Raw genomic sequence first — 21,632 nt, forward strand, 5'->3', positions numbered from 1 at the left:
CCACAGCTGGTATTCCCTTCAAATTCACCATAGAATCTTCAAACACCGTTCTAAAGACTGCTGACATCTAGTGGAAGCTTTAGGAAGTGCAAAATGAACCCTAAGTCACTGTATACAGTCAAGGCAATCACTTAAAAGGACTACAAGCACCAGACTTCCCACTTCCTGCTTGACTTTTTCTCAGGTTTTTGCCTGCCATATGAGTTCTGTTATACTCACAGACACCATTCAAACAGTTTTAGAAACTTCAGAGTGTTTTCTATCCAGATCGACTAATAATATGCATATTCTAGTTTCTGGGACAGAGTAGTAACCTGTTTAAATTAGTACGTTTTTCATCCGGCCGTGAAAATACTGCCCCCTAGCCCTTAACCTTTATTTTATCACATTCTTATTTACAATGACGGCCTACCGGGGAACAGTGGGTTAACTGCCTTGTTGAGGGGCAGAATGACAGATTTCTACCTTGTCAGCTCAGGGATTCGATCCAGCAACCTTTTGGTTACTGGCCCAATGCTCTGACCACTAAGCTACCTGATGCCCCGTAGCACTATAACTGTCCTTATTACGTACCTTATCTGTAGTTACAGTGTAGAAAAGAAAAGCTTCTCTGATTATTATATGGATCTCGTCAGTAATGTGTGTTTATGTATCACTACACAGACATCTCCTTCAAAGCAAATGTAGTATATGTTTCCAGAGTTATACAACCTTTGATGGGGTTTGGCCATTTGATTTCATATGTAGGTTGCAGACTTCATACAGTGGGGCAAAAAAGTATTTAGTCAGCCACCAATTGTGCAAGTTCTCCCACTTAAAAAGATGAGAGAAGCCTGTAATTTTCATCATAGGTACACTTCAACTATGACAGACAAAATGAGAAAAAAATCCAGAAAATCACTTTGTAGGATTTTTAATGAATTTATTTGCAAATTATGGTGGAAAATATGTATTTGGTCAATAACAAAAGTTTATCTCAATACTTTGTTATATACCCTTTGTTGGCAATGACACAGGTCAAACGTTTTCTGTAAGTCTTCACAAGGTTTTCACACACTGTTGCTGGTATTTTGGCCCATTCCTCCATGCAGATCTCCTCTAGAGCAGTGATGTTTAGGGGCTGTCGCTGGGCAACATGGACTTTCAACTCCCTCCAAAGATTTTCTATGGGGTTGAGATCTGGAGACTGGCTAGGCCACTCCAGGACCTTGAAATGCTTCTTACGAAGCCACTCCTTCGTTGCCCGGGCGGTGTGTTTGGGATCATTGTCATGCTGAAAGACCCAGCCACGTTTCATCTTCAATGCCCTTGCTGATGGAAGGAGGTTTTCACTCAAAATCTCACGATACATGGCCCCATTCATTCTTTCCTTTACACGGATCAGTCGTCCTGGTCCCTTTGCAGAAAAACAGCCCCAAAGCATGATGTTTCCACCCCCATGCTTCACAGTAGGTATGGTGTTCTTTGGATGCAACTCAGCATTCTTTGTCCTCCAAACACGACAAGTTGAGTTTTTAACAAAAAGTTCTATTTTGATTTCATCTGACCATATGACATTCTCCCAATCCTCTTTTGGATCATCCAAATGCTCTCTAGCAAACTTCAGACGGGCCTGGACATATACTGGTTTAAGCAGGGGGACACGTCTGGCACTGCAGGATTTGAGTCCCTGGCGGCGTAGTGTGTTACTGATGGTAGGCTTTGTTACTTTGGTCCCAGCTCTCTGCAGGTCATTCACTAGGTCCCCCCGTGTGGTTCTGGGAGTTTTGCTCACCGTTCTTGTGATCATTTTGACCCCACGGGGTGAGATCTTGCGTGGAGCCCCAGATCGAGGGAGATTAACCGTGGTCTTATATGTCTTCCATTTCCTAATAATTGCTCCCACAGTTGATTTCTTCAAACCAAGCTGCTTACCTATTGCAGATTCAGTCTTCCCAGCCTGGTGCAGGTCTACAATTTTGTTTCTGGTGTCCTTTGACAGCTCTTTGGTCTTGGCCATAGTGGAGTTTGGAGTGTGACTGTTTGAGGTTGTGGACAGGTGTCTTTTATACTGATAACAAGTTCAAACAGGTGCCATTAATACAGGTAACGAGTGGAGGACAGAGGAGCCTCTTAAAGAAGAAGTTACAGGTCTGTGAGAGCCAGAAATCTTGCTTGTTTGTAGGTGACCAAATACTTATTTTCCACCATAATTTGCAAATAAATTCATTAAAAATCCTACAATGTGATTTTCTGGATTTTTTTTCTAATTTTGTCTGTCATAGTTGACGTGTACCTATGATGAAAATTACAGGCCTCTCTCAACTTTTTAAGTTGGAGAACTTGCACAATTGGTGGCTGACTAAATACTTTTTTGCCCCACTGTACGTATGCATGAGTGACGGTTTCCTCAAATAAATGACTTGACTTGTGCAGTGTTTGCTTAATGATCTTAATTTGATCACTCTTTTTTGGTGAGAATTCCTGCGCTGAAGGAAATGCAAATGAGCTTTGTGATTTACATAAATTCACTGAAAATCCACACTAACACAGTTATATTAACAATACTGCACTTTTCATGTCACCTAATTTTGGCCAGCTAATAGCCTAACCACAATCAACAACATTGTGGATTAAACATTGAAATCCTCTTGCTGCAGGATTATTTTGCTGCAACAATACCAGTCAAATTAAGATCCTTCATCTGTAGCTAACTTGACTAATAGTGACTCGATAGTTTTTCACAAAAACTTGGTGGTGCCAGGGTTTTAAAAAAAGATACCTTTTTAGTGCCCTGCAACTTTGCACGTTGGATATCAACTATGCACATGCATTAAGACTACCACTTAGAAATGCTTTTGGAGGAACACTTGAGCAGTGGATTGTGATAGTGGACAATTACTTTAGATGGCTGTACTGTATTCATTGATACAGAGCTTTCCATAGTACGCATGTTAGCAATGAAAGTTGATTAAGGATTCAAATATTTCACTTTGAAGAAACACAATATAGAATTAGATTAAGGTCCCACCATATTAGCTTCATTTATTTTATGTACCGTAAATTCCGGACTATAAGCCGCAACTTTTTTCCCAGGCTTTTAACCTCGCGGATTAAACAATGACGCGGCTAATATATGGATTTTTCCCGCTTTCAATTTTTTTTTTTCCAAAAAAACACATTCTGTGACGTGCTCAGTTTTTTGGCGGCATGAAGCTTTCATTAGACCAATGAAATTGCTGAACGGGTTAAGGTCAAACAACTTTTTTGTTTACTGTTTAGATTAAATCGAGCACTCTCAAACTTCCCACCATTCTGATTACGGTAGTCATTTTGTCACCCTCATCATGGCAAAGACACGGAGAAATGCATATGATGCAGCTTTCAAGTTGAAGGCGATTGATCTGGCTGTTGGAAAAGGAAATAGAGCTGCTGCACGGGAGCTTGGTCTTAATGAGTCGATGATAAGACGTTGGAAACAGCAGCGTGAGTGCAAAAAGACAACTAAAGCTTACTGCAAATTTGTTATTTTTTGTTACAAGCCATGTTTCGTTAAAGCCTATTTATTTTTGTTACAAGCCGTGTTTCGTTAAAGCCTGTGTAAAGTTAATTTGTTTCAATGTACCGGTAGGCACCTGCGGCTTATAGACATGTGCGGCTTATTTATGTTCAAAATATATATATTTTTTAATTCAGTGGGTGCGGCTTATATTCAGGTGCGCTTAATAGTCCGGAAATTACAGTATACATTTGCATAAAATGTGACTGTCAACTAATTATATCTCACCGTTCCTGTAGCAGGAGAAGGACATGTGAAGAAAGAAGGAAATGCGGAGACATTGTGGTGACTCATTTTGTAACTGGCAATGGAAAGCGCATGCTGGCATATCACAGAGGCGATGGCTCCATTCAGTACGTGCCAGACACAGAAAAGTAAGTGTGTCCTTTCACAGAGGGTATTTAGCAACACATATTGCATTCACACCAAGACATGAACACTTTAGGATATGTAATAATGTTTCTATAATATGTGATGACATTTGTTGTACTTTGTACATCATTTTTCCATGTTAAAGGATACAAACCTGTTGGGATACCTGCTGGGATTTCCACCACTTTTCAACCTCATATGCATTATCTCCGGCAACATACCAAAGTGTACATACAGTATGTGAAAACGATGCATATCTTTTACACTGCAGAACAAAGAAAAGAAGAAAGATCCTACAAATTGCAATTTGCTAACTTTAAAAGTGAACAACAATGCACAACAGCGGTTTTCAAAACCTGCAACGTTTCTAGCCTGGGGAGGACATTTTCCTGCTCACCACGTGACCGCGATTCTCATAGTCTTTGAAAATCACTATATTTAAAAATGTTTTGGATGACATCATCAAATTGCACTTTTTTTATCGTAGATTTTTAATCACAGTGCCATTTTCACATATGTAGACAATGGTATGGTGTTGGAAATAATAAATGAGGTTGAAAAGTGGTGAAATTCACAACTTAAGTAACCAATGTCTTTCCAACACCATAAACCCTAACTAAGGATGTGTGTATTTCATTTTAATCCACTTTCCATAACTCAAAGATAGCAAATCAATAAAACATTCACTAATTGAGTTTGATAATGTTCTGAATTGTCCCTTTAAAGGACTGCGAGATTCTGGCAATTAAGCCGTTTCTCTACTTAGCCAGAGTCAGATGAACTTGTGGATACCTTTTTATGTCTCTATGTGCATTATGAAGGATGCTAGAGGTAGTTTTGCGAGCCATTGCTAACTAGCATTAGCGCAATGACTGGAAGTCTACAAGTACAGTAGCATATGTTAGCTCTTCTATAGTTTATGTGGACTAGGGAAAAAGGCAAGTGGATGATGATGGGTATGTTTGCCTATTAGGGAACAGGACCCTATTGTGAAAGCCATCTTGAATGGTGATGTGACTACGGTTCGAGCTATGGCTAGAAACAGCGGGAATAACATAGTGCGGCCTGACAAGTATGGATGGATCCCGCTGCACGAGGCTGCATATCATGGCCAAGACCAGTGTGTCAGAGTTCTTCTTGGGGGTAAATGCAATTTAAAACCCCATAGATGTACTGTACATGTATAGTGAGTGATTCCTTGTACATTTAGTACAGTCATTCTTTGGATCATTGGTTGTTGTCCTTTTTTGTAAGACTGGTATCTTTATATTTTACAGTCCCATTTAAGCTGGTATTTACTGGGAAAGTGTGTAGTGGTAACAATTGACATGTTCTAGTCTCATGTCAAAGAATTAACAATTGATTACAATAGCAGTCCATACCAAATGGTACACCCATTTTACTAAGTAATTACCAAGTATTTTACAATTTTACCAAGTAAATGCCAGCTAAATAGCAGACTGTAAAATACAGTGTAAAATAAAGTATATCCTAGTGTTCTTCTTTCCACTTTTCAAGCTCAACCTGGTGTGATTAACAAGTGCGACCTGAAAGGCCGGACCGCTCTCATCTTGGCGGTGGAAAGGGAAAAGGTGGCTTGTGTAGAGGCACTTCTGGAGATGGGGGCTGACCCAGACCTTGCCAACAAGGAGAGAGAGAGCCCCCTCTACAAAGGTAAAACATTTGCCTTTAAGACCTACTAAGACCTACAGTATCTGCCAACCCCTTTGTTATTATCCTTTTACTTTAAGCGTAGTAAGTCATAGGCTACTGATAGTAAAATAACTTGTTGAGTAGCAAGATCAGAGCACCGTGAGAAAATTTAGCTGAAAAACTTGCCCTTCATGTATTCAACATGAAGGGGGGAGCACTAGTGAACAAGGGCACACTTCAGGAGAAAGGAGAGGTTATTGGGAGACAGGGATGGCTTGATATAAGAAATACAGCTACACCCAAAATCTGCCATTACAGATTGCCTCTCCCAGTATCCTCTCAAGCTGTCTTGAGAACCCCAGGAAATTCTTCCATATAACTACTGTCTGTCAATGTTTTTGCATATTCCGCAGCTTGTGAAATGGACAATGCCAAGATTGTGGCCATGCTTCTGAATCACAGTGCTATGGTGAACAAATACTCCATCCAGGGCTGGACAGCTCTCCTAGAGGCTGTGAGCCGCAACAACGTTGAGATCTGTGAGATGTTAGTCCGGAACGGGGCTAAGCTCAGCCCAACCAACATGTACGGTATCACACCCCTGTCTACTGCAGCCCAGAATGGACATGTGGAAACACTTCGATTTCTTATTAAACACGGTATGGGTATGACTTTCCCCTGGAAAAGAGGATGAATTCTGTAGGCCAGATGGCTTTACACCGAATTAAGACTGTCCCCAGACCACATACAGCTTTTGTGAAGCTCTAACCATGGATTTTTTGTTGACTTTTCTAACTGTACATTGTTCTGAATATGTTCTAGGTGCTGATGTCAATAGCGAGGCAAGTGATGGGTCCACAGCTCTGTATGAGGCGGCTAAGAATGGCCATGAGGACATTGTGGAGATTCTTCTTTCTCAGAAAGCTGACGCCAACAAAGTGGGCAAGAAAGGACTTCTGCCACTACATATCGCTGCCCAACAAGGAAATGATGGGTAGGTGCAATTAGCTTAAATTGCCTTGAAACATGGGGAGATTACAAATATCCCTGCACAGCACCTTTAACACTAGAACCACTGGGATTCTTAACCTTCAAATACTCGCTAAAGAATGCACTGTTGGTCATCCTCTTTAGCCTACGTATCAGATTCATCTACTGTGTCGTTATTAGTATTGGAGGTGTGACAACCTGGCTATACTTGTATTTGTAATCGCATCTGTAAATTGACAGCTGATACTCATGATCAGAAAAAGCTTAAGTGTTTTATTATGCCTAAGTAACTGTGTGTTTCATTCTATAGTTAGAAGACTCCTGATATCTCCAGGAGTGTTAAAATCTCTTAGTGCACGGATCCCGCTAGCGAGATCAAATTCGACATCATCCGGTGAAATCGGAGCACGCCAAATTCAAAATACAAAATCGTAATATTAAATATTCATGAAAATACAAGTGTCATACATGATGATTGTTTAGCTTAGAATCTTGGTAATTGAACCGCGTTGTCCAATTTACAATAGGCTTTACAGCGAAAGCATAGCATTCGATTATCTGAGGACAGCGCCCCCAAACAACATATGTTTTCAAACCAGCACAGGCGTCACAAAATCATAAATCGCGGTAAAATAAATTACTTACCTTTGAAGATCTTCCTCTGCTTGCAATCCCAAAGGTCCCAGCTACACAATGAATGGCCGTTTTGTTCGATAAACTCCTTCTTTATATCCCAAAAAGTCAGTTTAGTAGGCGTCATTGAGTTCAGTAATCCACCCGTTCAACATGCAGACAAAGAAGTCCCAAAAGTTACCGGTAAAGTTCGTCCAAACAAGTCAAACGATGTTTCTAATTAATCCTCAGTTAGTCTAATATATAAATAAATGATAATATTTCATACAGAGACTAGATGTTCAATAGGAAAAGAAAATAACAAAGAGCGCGCCCTTGTTCCCGCGCGCAAAGAGACTACTTTTGCCTTAGTGCTCCCCTTGGATAAACTACTATTCCTCATTGTTAAAAAAAAAAACAAGCCTGAAACCATGTATAACCTGTCTAGGCTAGGGGGTAGTATTTTCACGGCCGGATGAAAAATGTACCCAATTTAAACAGGTTGCTACTCTGGCCCAGAAACTAGAATATGCATATTATTAGTAGATTTGGATAGAAAACACTCTGAAGTTTCTAAAACTGTTTGAATGGTGTCTGTGAGTATAACAGAACTCATATGGCAGGCAAAAACCCGAGAAAGATTCAAGCAGGAAGTGGAAAGTCTGAGAATTGTAGTTCTTCTTTTGATTCTCTATCGAAGCTACAGTGTCTGTGGGGTGAAGTTGCACTTCCTAAGGCTTCCATTGGCTGTCTAAAGCCTTCAGAAAGTGGTTTGAGCATTCTCCTGTCACTAGGCAGAGTATAGGAGCTCAGTTACTGAGTGGTCTGCCTGGCAACAAAGGGATTGGATATGCGCGGTCATGCGAGCATGCGTTCCTTCTTTTTCTTCTTGAATGATTATGCTATTGTCCGGTTGGAATATTATCGCAATTTTACGTTAAAAATACCATAAAGATTGATTTTAAACAGCGTTAGACATGCTTCTAAGTACGGTAATGGAACATTTTGACTTTTCGTCTCTCGTTCCGCGCTCGCGCATTATGCTTTTGGATAAGTGATCTGTACGCACGAACAAAACGATGGTATTTGTACATAAATATGGATTATTTGGAACAAAAACAGCATTTCTTGTGGAAGTAGCAGTCCTGGGAGTGCATTCTGATGAAGATCAGCAAAGGTAAGAGAATATTTCTGATAATAATTCTGAGTTTAGGTTGTGCCGAACTTGGCGGGTGTCTGAAAAGCTCACCGTGATGGCTGAGCTATGTACTCAGAATATTGAAAAATGTGCTTTCTCGTTAAAGCTATTTTAAAATCTGACACAGCGGTTGCATCCAGGAGTAGTCCATCTATAATTCTTTAAATAATTGTTATATATTTTGTCAACGTTTATGAGTATTTTTGTAAATTGATATGCACATTCACCGGACGTTTTGGTGGGAATACATTTTCTGAACATCACGTGCCAATGTAAAATGCTGTTTTTGGATATAAATACGAACTTAATCGAACAAAACATACATGTATTGTGTAACATAATGTCCTAGGAGTGTCATCTGATGAAGATTGTCAAAGGTTAGTGCTTCATTTAGCTGTGTTTTGGGTTTTATTTACACATGTCCTTGCTTGGAAAATGGCTGTGTGATTATTTTTGTCTATGTACTCTCCTAACATAATCTAATGTTTTGCTTTCGCTGTAAAGCCTTTTTGAAATCGGACAATGTGGTTACATCAAGGAGAAGTGTATTTTTAAAATGGTGTAAAATAGTTGTATGTTTGAGAAAGTTGAATTATGACATTTTGTTGTTTTTGAATTTGCCGCCCTGATATTTCACTGGCTGTGTCCCGCCCATAGAAGATAAAGACTGTTGACATCTATTGGAAGTCATAGGAACTGCAATCTGGGAGGCGGAAGTCAGTTTTCAATAGCTTCACATTTGAAGTGGCTGGGAGCTAAGCTGAACCTCGGCAAGACGGAGCTGCTCTTCCTCCCGGGGAAGGACTGCCCGTTCCATGATCTCGCCATCACGGTTGACAACTCCATTGTGTACTCCTCCCAGAGTGCTAAGAGCCTTGGCGTGACCCTGGACAACACCCTTTCGTTCTCCGCTAACATCAAGGCTGTGACCCAATCCTGTAGGTTCATTCTCTACAACATTCGCAGAGTACGACCCTGCCTCACACAGGAAGCGGCGCAGGTCCTAATCCAGGCACTTGTCATCTCCCGTCTGGATTACTGCAACTCGCTGTTGGCGGGGCTCCCTGCCTGTGCCATTAAACCCCTACAACTCATCCAGAACGCCGCAGCCCGTCTGGTGTTCAACCTTCCCAAGTTCTCTCACGTCACCCCGCTCCTCCACACACTCCACTGGCTTCCAGTTGAAGCTCGCATCTGCTACAAGACCATGGTGCTTGCCTACGGAGCTGTGAGGGGAATGGCACCTCCGTACCTTCAGGCTCTGATCAGTCCCTACACCCAAAGAAGGGCACTGCGTTCATCCACCTCTGGCCTGCTCGCCTCCCTACCTCTGCGGAAGCACAGTTCCCGCTCAGCCCAGTCAAAACTGTTCGCTGCTCTGGCACCCCAATGGTGGAACAAGCTCCCTCACGACGCCAGGACAGCGGAGTCAATCACCACCTTCCGGGGACACCTGAAACCCCACCTCTTTAAGGAATACCTGGGATAGGATTAAGTAATCCTTCTAACTGCCATTCTGCGATCAAGAACGGCGAGTTCATCTTAGTCTATGCTGCCCTTCAGTCCCTCGACTTTTGACGCTGATGGAGACATGGATCACCCCAGAGAACACTGCTACTCCAGCTTCTCTTTCTTCATCTATGTTTTCTCTCATAGTCCGAGAGCATCTGGTCGTCATGGTGGTGGCACAGGTCTACTCATTTCTCCTAAGTGGAGATTTTCTTTTCTCCCTCTCTCACCTGTCCATCTCCTCATTTGAATTCCATGCTGTCCCTGTCTCTTGTCCACTCAAACTTAAGATTGTCATCTTTCGCCCACCTGGTGCCCTTGGAGAGTTCCTCAATGAGCTTGACGCCTTGATAAGCTAATTTCCTTTAGATGGCTCACTGGTCTGCGTACTTGGTGACTTCAACCTCCTGACGTCTGCCTTCAGTTCAATCGTTTCCAACTCTCTCTTACCCCTCCTTGCCTCATTTGACCTCACCCTTTTCCAATCCCCTCCAACTCACAAGGCAGGCAATACGTTTCACCTCATCTTTACCAGAAGCTGCTTGCCTACTAATCTCACTGCAACCCCCCTCCAGGTCTCTGATCAATACTTTGTTTCCTTTTGTCTCCCTTTCCTCCATTCCTAACCACTACCCAGATGGTCATGCGCTGTCGCAATCTTCTCTGTCTCTCCCACTACTCTCTCCTCTTCTATCCTATCATTTCTCCCTTCTGCTAAATCCTTCTCTCTCCTGATTCTGCCTCTTCGACCCTTCTCTCTCCTTTTTCCGCATCCTATGACTCGCAGTCCCCTTTCCTCCCGGCCGGTCCGGCCCTCCCTTCCTGCTCCGTGGTTGAGTGATTCATTGTGAGCTTACAGAACAGGGCTGCGGGCAGCTGAGCATAAATGGAGGTAAACTTCACTTTAATAGGACCTATAATCCTTTCCCTCCCTCCTTTCTACCTTCTCTTTCTCTGTATTTGCTGCTAAAGACACTTTCTAACACTAAATGTCAAGCTTCTGCCTCTAACCCTAGGAAACTCTTTTCCTCTGTCCTTAATCCTCCACCTCTCCCTCCTCCTTCCTCCCAGACCATCTCTGGAGACCTTTTCCCATTCCTTACTTCCCTCATCAACTCATCCCTGACACTGGATGCGTCCCCTCTAACTTCAAAATGGTCCGAGTTACTCCCCTCCTCAAGGAAACCAACACTCGACTCATCTGACGTCAAACTATAGACCTGTATCCCCCTCTTTATTTTCTTTCCAAAACACTTGAGCATGCAGTCTCTGAACTTTCTCATTATCTCTCAGAACAATCTTCTTGACCCTAACCAGTCAGGCTTCAAGACGGGTCACTCAACCGAGACTGCTCTTCTCTGTCACCAGAGGCTTTCCACAATACCAAAGCTGAATCCCTCTCCTCTGTTATCATCATCCTAGATCTATCTGCTGCTTTTGACACCATGAGCCATCAGATCCTCCTCTCTACCCTCTCATGGCAGATAGGATGGAGACGAGGATCTGATGGTTCACCTGGTAGACGGTGCTCATGGGGCTCTCATGAAGTGTTTGATTAGATTTTTGATTTCAGTGATTTGAGGGACAATAGCATGCTGAGTACCAAGCAGTTAGCAAGTTTGGTAGGCTACTAATGACCATCAGCAGCATCCAAGCTTGGGGAAGCCTAATTACTGTGACTAAACGCTCACATGGAATTTGACTGCCTTCATGACTCGTGACCGCCGGTGTGGTGGTAATATGGTTACCACAACAGCCCTACCCAAGCTATAGGCTTCTTTAGGGCTGAACCTGCCGTGTTTGTACAATTTGTATAATGTTAAATATTAGCCACCATCAGTAATACTCACATACATTTATTTAAGCATTATTCCATTTCGTTAACCTTCCTTCCTCTGTCACGTCCTTATAAATTCTCCCTGAGGGATGCTAGTATTAGTAGATCATATTAGGCTAACGTTGTGCAACAATTTGGGACATGTTCACGGCAACTGGACCATTGTCATACAGTTCCATGATTCGTGAGAATTAAGGTGGATTTATAGGATTATTGTTCAACCTCTATTGTACACTTTTTTTTCCCACCTTCAATATTGTATGGATTGAACTTGAATATGACAACTTTCAGGAGGAATCAAAGCACTGACTTTGTACTCTTCAATATGCAATGAGTGTACAAAACATTAGGAACACCTGCTCTTTCCTTGATATAAACTGACCTGGTGAATCCAGGTGAAAACTATGATCCCTTATTGATGTCACCTGTTAACCACTTCAATTAGTGTAGCTGAAGGTGAGACAGGTTAAAGAAGGATTTTTAAGCCTTGATACAATTGAGACATGGATTTTTTTTGTCATACATACTTCCTAACCCAAAAAATAAATAAATAATATACAAGATCACAATATTTTTAAATCTACCAGTTGGTGCTGAAGCGGAGACAAATATGCATAGATGGCTTATATTCTATATTCTGACCGCGTTCTCTCAACATATTCTATTGAGTCTGTGGTATACCATATTTAGAAGAATGGCTTAAGTTAAATGTACTGAAAACCCCAATGAATGAAAACTGAGGGTTTTCAATGGTTTAATTAAATTTTTTCAGAGCGAGCAAGGTAACCACACCTGCAGAGTGCATTACGCAACTTAATACTTAATACTGAGAAGTGCATAGGAAAGGCATGCATCAGAAAGATATAATTTCCTAAGTCAGGATCGGGCCCTATGTCTCTTCTTAGTCATACTGTACATGTACTCCCAAAATCTCCTTGACTTCTTTAACAATTTAATGCATTCCAACTGTACAGTTGAGGCACTGTCATTGACTGTTGAAATGTGAGCTATGAGGAGCCCGTCATTGCAAGAAGGCTGTTTTCTCAGCAGTATAGTCTCCTTTATTACAAATGTAAAAGCATAACTTACAACAAGCGATGCATAATTTTGTGGACAAATTCTGAGTTTTTGCTCCCACAAAGGATACATTCATGGCAACCGCTCATGTCATGGCCGTCTTTGTCATCATGGCCAATAATAATACCATTATTGTACTTTCCCCCACCTTTTTTCTATCCTGTACTCTACCCTACCCCCTAGTCTCCTTTTCTGAATCTACTGACTTTCCTTTCACTTGCACCTTTCTCCGCACCACAAAATAAAAGTTAAAGGGACTCTCAGCCTATGAAAATGCTGCTGTAATCATTCAGTTTGTAGAGCACATGATACGAAATGCTAGTCACGCATAAACATTTAGTCGGACATGTGACAAATATTTTAGACACACTAAAACCAAGCTGCGAAGAAATGTTATTGTTCCACCTAGAATATGAGCCCCTTGTGTCCAGCCTTTGTGGTGGGCTTTACTTGTGGAGACTTTGACCCCTAATTCAGGTTGGAGGATTCCCGCAATCAGGAGGGTAATATCTAGGGAGGGAATTCTCCATCTTGGAATATTCAGATTTCTGAAAGACGTGGGAACTTTGGGAAAGTTTTAAGGGGAAATTGCAACCCTAGCCCTTAATCCTCAACTCTGTGCACCCCCTAATTTCCCCTGTGTGATTTTCTATTTCAGTATCGTGTCGTTGCTGATGAAAGCCACCAGCAAGTCCAGAGTGAAACGCAGTGGTGTCAGTCCCCTCCACCTGGCCGCCGAGTACAACTGGGACGAAGTCCTGGAGGTCCTGATCAAGGCCGGCTACGACGTCAATGCCATGCTGTCGGAGGAACGCTCCAGGATGTATGAGGACCGGCGTAGAACAGCGCTCTACTTTGCCGTCACCAACGGCAACGTGGACACGACCACCATGCTTCTAGAAGCCGGTGCCAACCCAAACCTGGACACTTTCAACCCGCTACTTGTGGCCATGAGGCAAGGGAGTATCGAATTGGTCACTTTGCTGGTGGAGCACATGGCCAACATCAATGCCTACGTCCCCACTCACCCCACCTCATTCCCGGCCACCATCATGTTCAGTATGAAGTATCTGTCCATGCTGAAGTATCTGATGGACAACGGCTGCGATGCCCTCTCCTGTTTTAGTTGCACTTACAGCAGTGGTCCACACCCACCCCTTCAGGAGACCTATGAGAGAGATGACTTGCGCTACAATACCGATACGCGGAGAAATACCGGGGAACCTGTTCAGGTAAATAGAATACAAGTGAAATGTTTAGTATGTGCGTCTGTAATATTTTCACATACAGTAGGGTACATTTCTTTAGGGATCCCTTGATAAAGATGAGAATAGAAGACTGTATAAGATAAATAATACATACCGAGCTCTCTTGTATGCTAAAAAATATATATATTAATTCTATACTAATGCAATTGCTCAGAGAAATACATTTTGTATAACAAGCAATGAAAAAAACTCAAAAGGATAGCGGTCAAAATGATTGGATCCCCTGTTTTCAAGACTCCAGCACCCTCCCCTTGCAAACACAGCCTTTTTCTCAAATGTTTTATGAGATTGGAGAACACATAGAGAGGGGTCTTGGACCATTCCTCCATACAGAAACTTTTCAGATCCCTGATATCCTTCATCTGCGCTTATGGATTGTCCTCTTCCATCTAAACCATTGCAAAATGTTTATTTGCAAAAAATGTTTATTTGTGGATTTGTATGTGTGCTTGGGGTTATTGTATTGCTGGAATGTCCACTTTTGGCTTCCAATTTCAGCCTCCTGGCAGAGGCAACCAGGTTTTTGGCAAAATAACCCACACACTGCAAAATTGCTTAGGAGCTAGAAGCAGAGCTACCATGTCTGTCTGCTCCATCTTACTTTCTATACAGAAACCGAGTGCTCCTTTTTCTTTATTTTCCTGTTGAAGTGTCCTTTGGTAAGGAATGTTTTTTTGGATTTACTATGTAACAATATTTACCTACACTGTAATCACCAATGTAACTGTCATGATGTTATGTTAGCACATAGGTATTTGGGACACTTCTTACATTTCTTGTAAAGTGGGGACTATTGCTTTTTGTGTTTCCATAATTAGTTTTGTGAGATAATCTCTACTCCGGCAATAAGCCGCTGGGCAGGACCCATCATAGACGTACTCCTGGATTACGTTGGCCAGGTGAAACTCTGCTCCAGACTTACTGAACACCTAGATAGCTTCAAGAACTGGGAAGTCATCAAGGAGAAAGCAAGTGAGTGTCCCCGGCTTCCAAACAGACGCACATATGCATACAGACTGTAGATGCACACCTACACAATTACACATATTACACAACAGAAGCTAGCATTAGTGTAGCAGTACAGTATGCGTGGTTGATAACTAGGGTTCAATACCAGCATGTTACAGTGGTGCCGTGACCTGAATCCCAGAGCTAATGTCTAGCCAGCAGCTGCTGGCAGGCGTGTATTTTGCATGGGGGGGGGGGGTCATTTTCCCACCTTAAAGTGCCAGGCATCTATTTTATAATTGATCCCCCGCCACCAATTATACTTTAGGTTTGGCCCCATCCTCAGAGGCAATGGTTTGTGAAGGGAAAAAATTTGCGCAAAGCTTGGGGGGGCCAGCACAGAAAAAAAAAAAATGTATGAAATTGTATGAAATGTATGCATTCACTACTGTAAGTCGCTCTGGATAAGAGCGTCTGCTAAATGACTAAAATGTAAAAAATGTTGTTAGTAGAGAAGAGAAATGCTCAATAGCTCCTCTCTTTCTCGCTTCTTTTCTTTGAGGGTGGATCAGCTTTAATATTATGGGTAGATTGTTGCTTCCGTTAATGCAATTGTCTGCATCATTTCCAATCCCCCATATATTTTTGGGATATATATATATATATATTGTACATAGACATTTTTAGAATATACCTTCCTTTATTATTCCCCGCAAACCCTACCACCTCTACCCCAATTGGAGTAATCTAATAAACAATAACACCTAGTGTTCTACTTCCAGCTTATACATACTATACACATTTTACAGACACAATCTATTTTACAATAGTTATATTTTGTTTGTTTTTAGTCCTGGCCTTCCGCTATTTCTGCTGTCCATCCAGTTTGATTTATGTTTGCCATATATTGTTAACTGTGCTATTTCACAACATTTCTGAACCTATATACATTTTACAGACCCCATATGTCTTACATTGGTTATCTTGTTATTAGTCCCACCCTTCAGCTCCATTCAACCCCTCCCATCTATCTCTTAACACCATCCATATTGGATTTCTATTTGCCATATATTTTTAAACTGTGCTGTGATGCTTCACAAAGTACTGAACCTGCTAGATCGAATCCCCGAGTTAAAAAATCTGTCGTTCTGCCCCTAAACGAGGCAGTTAACTCACTGTTCCTAGTCAGTCATTGTAAATAAGAATTTGTTCTTAACTGACTTGCCTAGTTAAATAAAAAGAATAACCTTTTTATTCTCATAGTTTCTACAGATGGTAAATTAAAGGTAAATGTTTTTGCTAAAATAATTATTAAATGATTGATTCATTGACTATTCAAATCACCCTACACATGGACAGTACCAAAATAATAAACCCTCAAAACTGTGAGCAAACTTGGAAACAAAATAGTCAAATTGAACATGGTAAATTCAAAGACACGAATAAGAATTATATCGAAAATTATATTTTTTCAAATGGAGAAAGTTTCTATTGCGAAGCAACGAGATGCGATTCATACGTGTGAGCGCTATTTTTTTTTAACAATGGATAATTGGTAACGGTTATATTGGGATACATTTTGAGAGTTCAAAGACAACTTTGGTAGTACTGTAAACCTTAAAATATTTGGTTTCTTGTAGGCTACAGAAACCGAGAAGGGTTGCTTCTCTGAACCTCAGGTAGTAGACTCAAGCAAGGCTGTTTCTCCTAGTGCAGCCTGCCCTGCCCGTCTCCCAGACTCTGACCAGCAGCCTATCCTCCTTAATTATGTTCAGAAAACAAATTTGAAGGCCGGAATTGTGGGGGGATAGCACTAATCATGTTTATGCAACCTAATAGTCACCCTTAGAATACTTCCAGAGCCAATTATGTTACCCCATGATGAAAGGGGGTTATGACTGAAAAAGTTTGGGAAGCACTGATCTACCTAATGATTAGCACAAATGTAAATGGGAAACCCCATGATTTGGCCTTTTTGTTATTGCTAAATAACACACCAGCCTGATAATATGGACCAGTATGTTGTTATGCTCATTTCTGGAGGGGAGATGTATTTTTTAGACAGTGTCAGCATACTTTTATTTTCACTCATTTTAGAGTACAAAAAGTCACCAGAACTGACTTTCTCGCAGTCGTTCAGTTGTGTTTGGGGATACAGTGCCATCGGAAAGTATTCGGGCCCCTTGACTTTTTCCACCTTTTGTTAGGTTACAGCCTTATTCTAAAATTGATTAATGAGGGGGGAAAAAACGATTTAATCTACACACAAAACCCTACAATGACAAAGCACAAACATGTTTTTTTCTTTTTTGCTAATTTATTAAAAATAAATAACTGTTATCAGATTGACAGAATTATTCAAATCCTTAACTCAGTACTTTGTTGAAGCTCCATTGACAGCCTCAAGTCTTCTTGGGTATGATGCTACAAGCTTGGCACACCTGTATTTGGGGAGTTTCTCCCATTCTTCTCAGCAGATCCTCTCAAGCTCTGTCAGGTTGGATGGGGAGCATTGCTGCACAGCTATTTTCAGGTCTCTCCAGAGAAGTTCAATCAGGTTCAAGTCCGGGCTCTGGCTGGGCCACTCAAGAACATTCAGACTTGTCCCGAAGCCACTCCTGCGTTGTCTTGGCTGTGCTATTAGGGTTGTTGTCCTATTGGAAGGTCAACCTTCACCCCAGTTTGAGGTTTTTGTCAAGGATCTCTCTGTACTTTGCTCCGTTCACCTTTGCCTTGATCCTGACTAGTCTGCCAGTCCTAGCCTCTGAAAAACATCCCCACAGCATGATGCTGACACCACCATGCTTCACTGAAGGGATTTGCCAGGTTTCCTCCAGATGTGACGCTTGGAAATTAAGGCAAAGAGTTCAATCTTGGTTTCATCAGACCAGAGAATCTTGTTTGTCATGGTCTGAGAGTCTTTTAGGTGCCTTTTGGTTAACTCCAAGCGGGCTGTCATGTGCCTTTTACTGGGAGTGGCTTCCGTCTGGCCACTTGACCATAAAGGCCTGATTGGTGGAGTGCTGCAGAGATGGTTTTCCTTCTGGAAGGTTATCCCATCTTCACAGAGGAACTCTGGAGCTCTGTCAGAGTGACCATCGGATTCTTGGTCACTTCCCTGACCAAGTCCCTTCTCCCCCTAATTGCTCAGTTTGGCCCGGGCTGCCAGCTCTAGGAAGAGTCTTGGTGGTTCCAAACTTCTTCCATTTAAGAACTATGGAGGCCACTGTGTTCTTGGGGACCTTCAACGCTGCAGACATTTCTTTTGGTACCCTTTTCCAGATCTGTGCCTCAACACAATCCTGTCTCAGAGCTCTACTGACAATTCCTTTGTCCTCAAGGCTTGGTTTTTGCTCTGACTTACACTGTCAACTGTAAGACCTAATATAGACAGGTGTGTGCCTTTCCAAATCATGTCCAATAAATGTAATTTACCACAGGTGGACTCAAAGTTGTAGAAACATCTCAAGGATATTCAATGGAAACAGGATGCACCTGAGCTCAATTTCTACTCATAGCAAATGGTCTGAATACTCATGTAAATAAGGTATCTGTTTTTAATTTAATACATTTGCAAAAATATCTCAACATGTTTTCACTTTGTCACTATGGGATATTGTGTGTAGATTGCTAAGGAGTTTTTTTGTTTAATCAATTTTAAAATAAGGCTGTAATGTAACAAAATGTTGAAAAACTCATGGGGTCTGAATACTTTCCCGAGGACCAAATTATCAGGAACGTTTTGGATGTGTTTTCTCTAGACAATTTACTAGAAACAAGCATTTCACAGTTATTTATATATTAAATCTCCAGGGGGAGCATGCCCCCAGACCCCCCTGTAAGGGTGTTGACCCCCACCCCAATACGCAACACAAAGTTACGCCCTTGGCTGCTGGGGTTACTGCTGTGATGAGGGGGGGATATCATGCATGCACACACACAATGCACTGCCCAAACGAGCACTTATTTGGAGTGACTTGTGCACAGGTTATATATATATACTGTATACAAACTTATACTACCTCATTACCATATATGTTGCCATTGTCTTCCAGCGCCACCACGTCCACTGATGCAGCTGTGCAGGCTGAAGATCCGCCAGAAAGTTGGAATCCACAGACTGAGGTGCATCAAGAATCTGCCCCTCCCACAACGACTGATCAAGTACCTCAACCATGACGAGCGCAACCAAGAACAGTTTGGTGAATACTAATGTGTAAAATCATAGTCAAAGTAAGAGACAACAGAGGGAATACAGCACAACATCTCTTCACATATTCATTGTTTTTAGTGTGATATTTGAGCAATAATAGAGTAGAGTGCGTTGAATCTAGAGTTCACAATTAAACTTTAAGACCAGACTAAGGTAGACTTACCAAAGTTGGTAAGTGTGTATGCTTGCACTTCACGTCAGACAAACTCCTCATGAGGGTGCCAAATGACTTCACAGAGGATGGATCCATGGATGAAGTTCTGTTGACACCACCATTCCTCTTGCCCTCTAGCATTGTACTGAACTACTACTGTACCACATAACCCAATCTAGTGCATTATTCATGCAATGTACTGTCCATGTTATGATGGCTCAAATTTTACAACATATAATAATCTACAATGTTGTCTCTTGGATTATTGTTAAATTACATTATGGTCATTAATTGGATTGTGAATTATCACAAACATCCATATGGTAGAGGCAGCTGTTTTAGTCTTGAAATAGGTCTATAACAAGCTATTCTGTATACATGACTGAACTGCATTGGTCAGTATTAAAAACCTAGTATGTAATTGCAAAACCTGTCAAGGCAACGGAAACTACTTGCCCACAATGTTGATAGACAGATGAACACACAAGCACAGCCCACCTTTTCTGTAGAATTCATGTGGGAATCTGGTTCCACTTCTAGCACATTGGTCCACTCTGTCCAAACTGAGGAACGCCACAGAAGATTACTTTGTTAGACTGAGGTGCTATCTTTAGCTCACAGCTCATTTTAACTGTGTAGTGAAACTCAAAGGCATAGAGAAGGTGGATCTTTTGAGAAGTATTTCTTACTCTAACCTAAGAAAATATGCTATTTAAAAAAAATATACATGCATTTTGATTTATTGTTTGTAAATCCTGCTCTGTGATTTTCCCAAGTGAATTTTGCAGATGGTTACAGGCTACATTGATATGACATTGCTGCTGTTTGGTGTTGCTTGAGTGTAAAACATATCTATTCAAAGTTCACATTTATATGTATGGACTGTTATGTGCAAAATCCTAATTATGCTGCACTAAAGGTAAATGTAGAAATTATCATTATTTGAATGACAAGTCATCTTTGAGCTATAATCCATCGATGATGATGGCGCAATTAGCTTTACTCCATCTTCATACACCAAATGAGTGTTGTTTGCACTGCACCTGTTTCCCATTTTCCTAAAATGAAGATTCCACCACTCTTCAGCCTCATATTTCGCACAGTTTCTACATTCTGAAGATTAAACCTTGTGTGGGTTAACATTTTCAGTGTTTACTAAAATATTTTTTTTCCAATTAATACTTTTTCAACTTGAGACTCATTTGGCTTTGGCTCATTTTCTGCGAAGAACACATTTTCATTGAGTGCACACTGCATCCCCCTACACATTTATATTAGATATGTGGTGTTCGGGTCCACTGGACTGGGTAATAAAAGTGTGCGTGTAGGTGGAACAAGTAAAGATTTAACAAAAAGGTTTGCTGTGTGCCTTCACTCTGTATTCCTTCTCCCTGGGACTGCTGTTTCAACATAGCACCAAGAACCTGTCTGTCTCTGCCTGTCTCCCGCTTTTCTTGCACGCTTTACCCTTTGTAGTGTGTGAAACTACGCAATGTCTTGCGGGAACCTGCACAATGTTATTACAATACATTATTTCGATACACCGTAAAAATTTATTTTCCCACACTCTATCCCAGCCAGGTACAAATTGGGGGAGGGACACAAAAAATAAATAGCGTTGCATATGTGGCTCAGAGGGCCTTACAAATATTTTTTGCAAAGAGAGAAGCTAGTGTGGAAGGAGCGTTTTCCACCGTCTATTTTCAGAATTTTCAAAATATGAGGATCATGTCTCTGTCAATTCATAGTCTGACAGTGTGATGGAAGAATAGGATGAGATTGACCCTCAGCACCCCCAGGACCAGCCCATCAGCAGCCAGCCCCAGGACCAGCCTGTCAGCAAACAGCTCATCAGCAGCCTGCAGGAGGAGAAATATGAATGTCAAATTATTTTTAATTTGAATGGTCTTCTTGCCCAAGGAAGGAGCCAGCCTGCATGGCTGCCAATGTGAAAGGACTGGTCACACTTGTAACACAGCTAGTCTTTCATTCATAACCTGTCATTGTATATTCATTTGGATTGAAAACATCTACGATCAGGAATACGACTTTCACGAAGCGGATCTTATGTCCGCACCACCCAGGGCATTTGAACTGATCCCAGAGGCCGACCCAAAACAACGCCGGAGAAGAAGAGGAAGATGGAGCAGTCTTCTGGTCAGACTTCAGAGGTGCGCACACCAACCACCGCTTCCGAGTATATTACTCGCTGATGTCCAGTCCCTAGATAACAAGGTCGACGAAATTAGGGCAAGGGTTGCTT

The 21,632-nt window shown here is 41.6% G+C and overlaps 1 protein-coding gene across 3 annotated transcripts in view; it reads left to right on the plus strand.

Moving 5' to 3' along the window:
* Positions 1-20,725, plus strand: part of LOC106607652 (ankyrin repeat and SOCS box protein 2) — a 29,669-nt gene extending 8,944 nt beyond the window's left edge. For 2 of the 3 annotated variants that reach the window (XM_014204826.2, XM_014204827.2), the window contains exons 3-10: positions 3,778-3,912; positions 4,884-5,053; positions 5,429-5,584; positions 5,977-6,222; positions 6,386-6,557; positions 13,445-14,018; positions 14,873-15,026; positions 19,058-20,725. In XM_014204826.2, the coding sequence (XP_014060301.1) occupies positions 3,778-3,912; positions 4,884-5,053; positions 5,429-5,584; positions 5,977-6,222; positions 6,386-6,557; positions 13,445-14,018; positions 14,873-15,026; positions 19,058-19,215 (1,765 nt within the window). In that variant the 3' untranslated portion in view covers positions 19,216-20,725. The remainder of the gene's footprint in view (positions 1-3,777; positions 3,913-4,883; positions 5,054-5,428; positions 5,585-5,976; positions 6,223-6,385; positions 6,558-13,444; positions 14,019-14,872; positions 15,027-19,057) is intronic. The other variant, XM_014204828.2, reaches the window with a different exon arrangement.
* The last annotated feature ends 907 nt before the right edge of the window (positions 20,726-21,632 follow it).

Source organism: Salmo salar, chromosome ssa06 (assembly GCF_905237065.1).
Source record: "Salmo salar chromosome ssa06, Ssal_v3.1, whole genome shotgun sequence".
Lineage (NCBI taxonomy): Eukaryota > Metazoa > Chordata > Actinopteri > Salmoniformes > Salmonidae > Salmo > Salmo salar.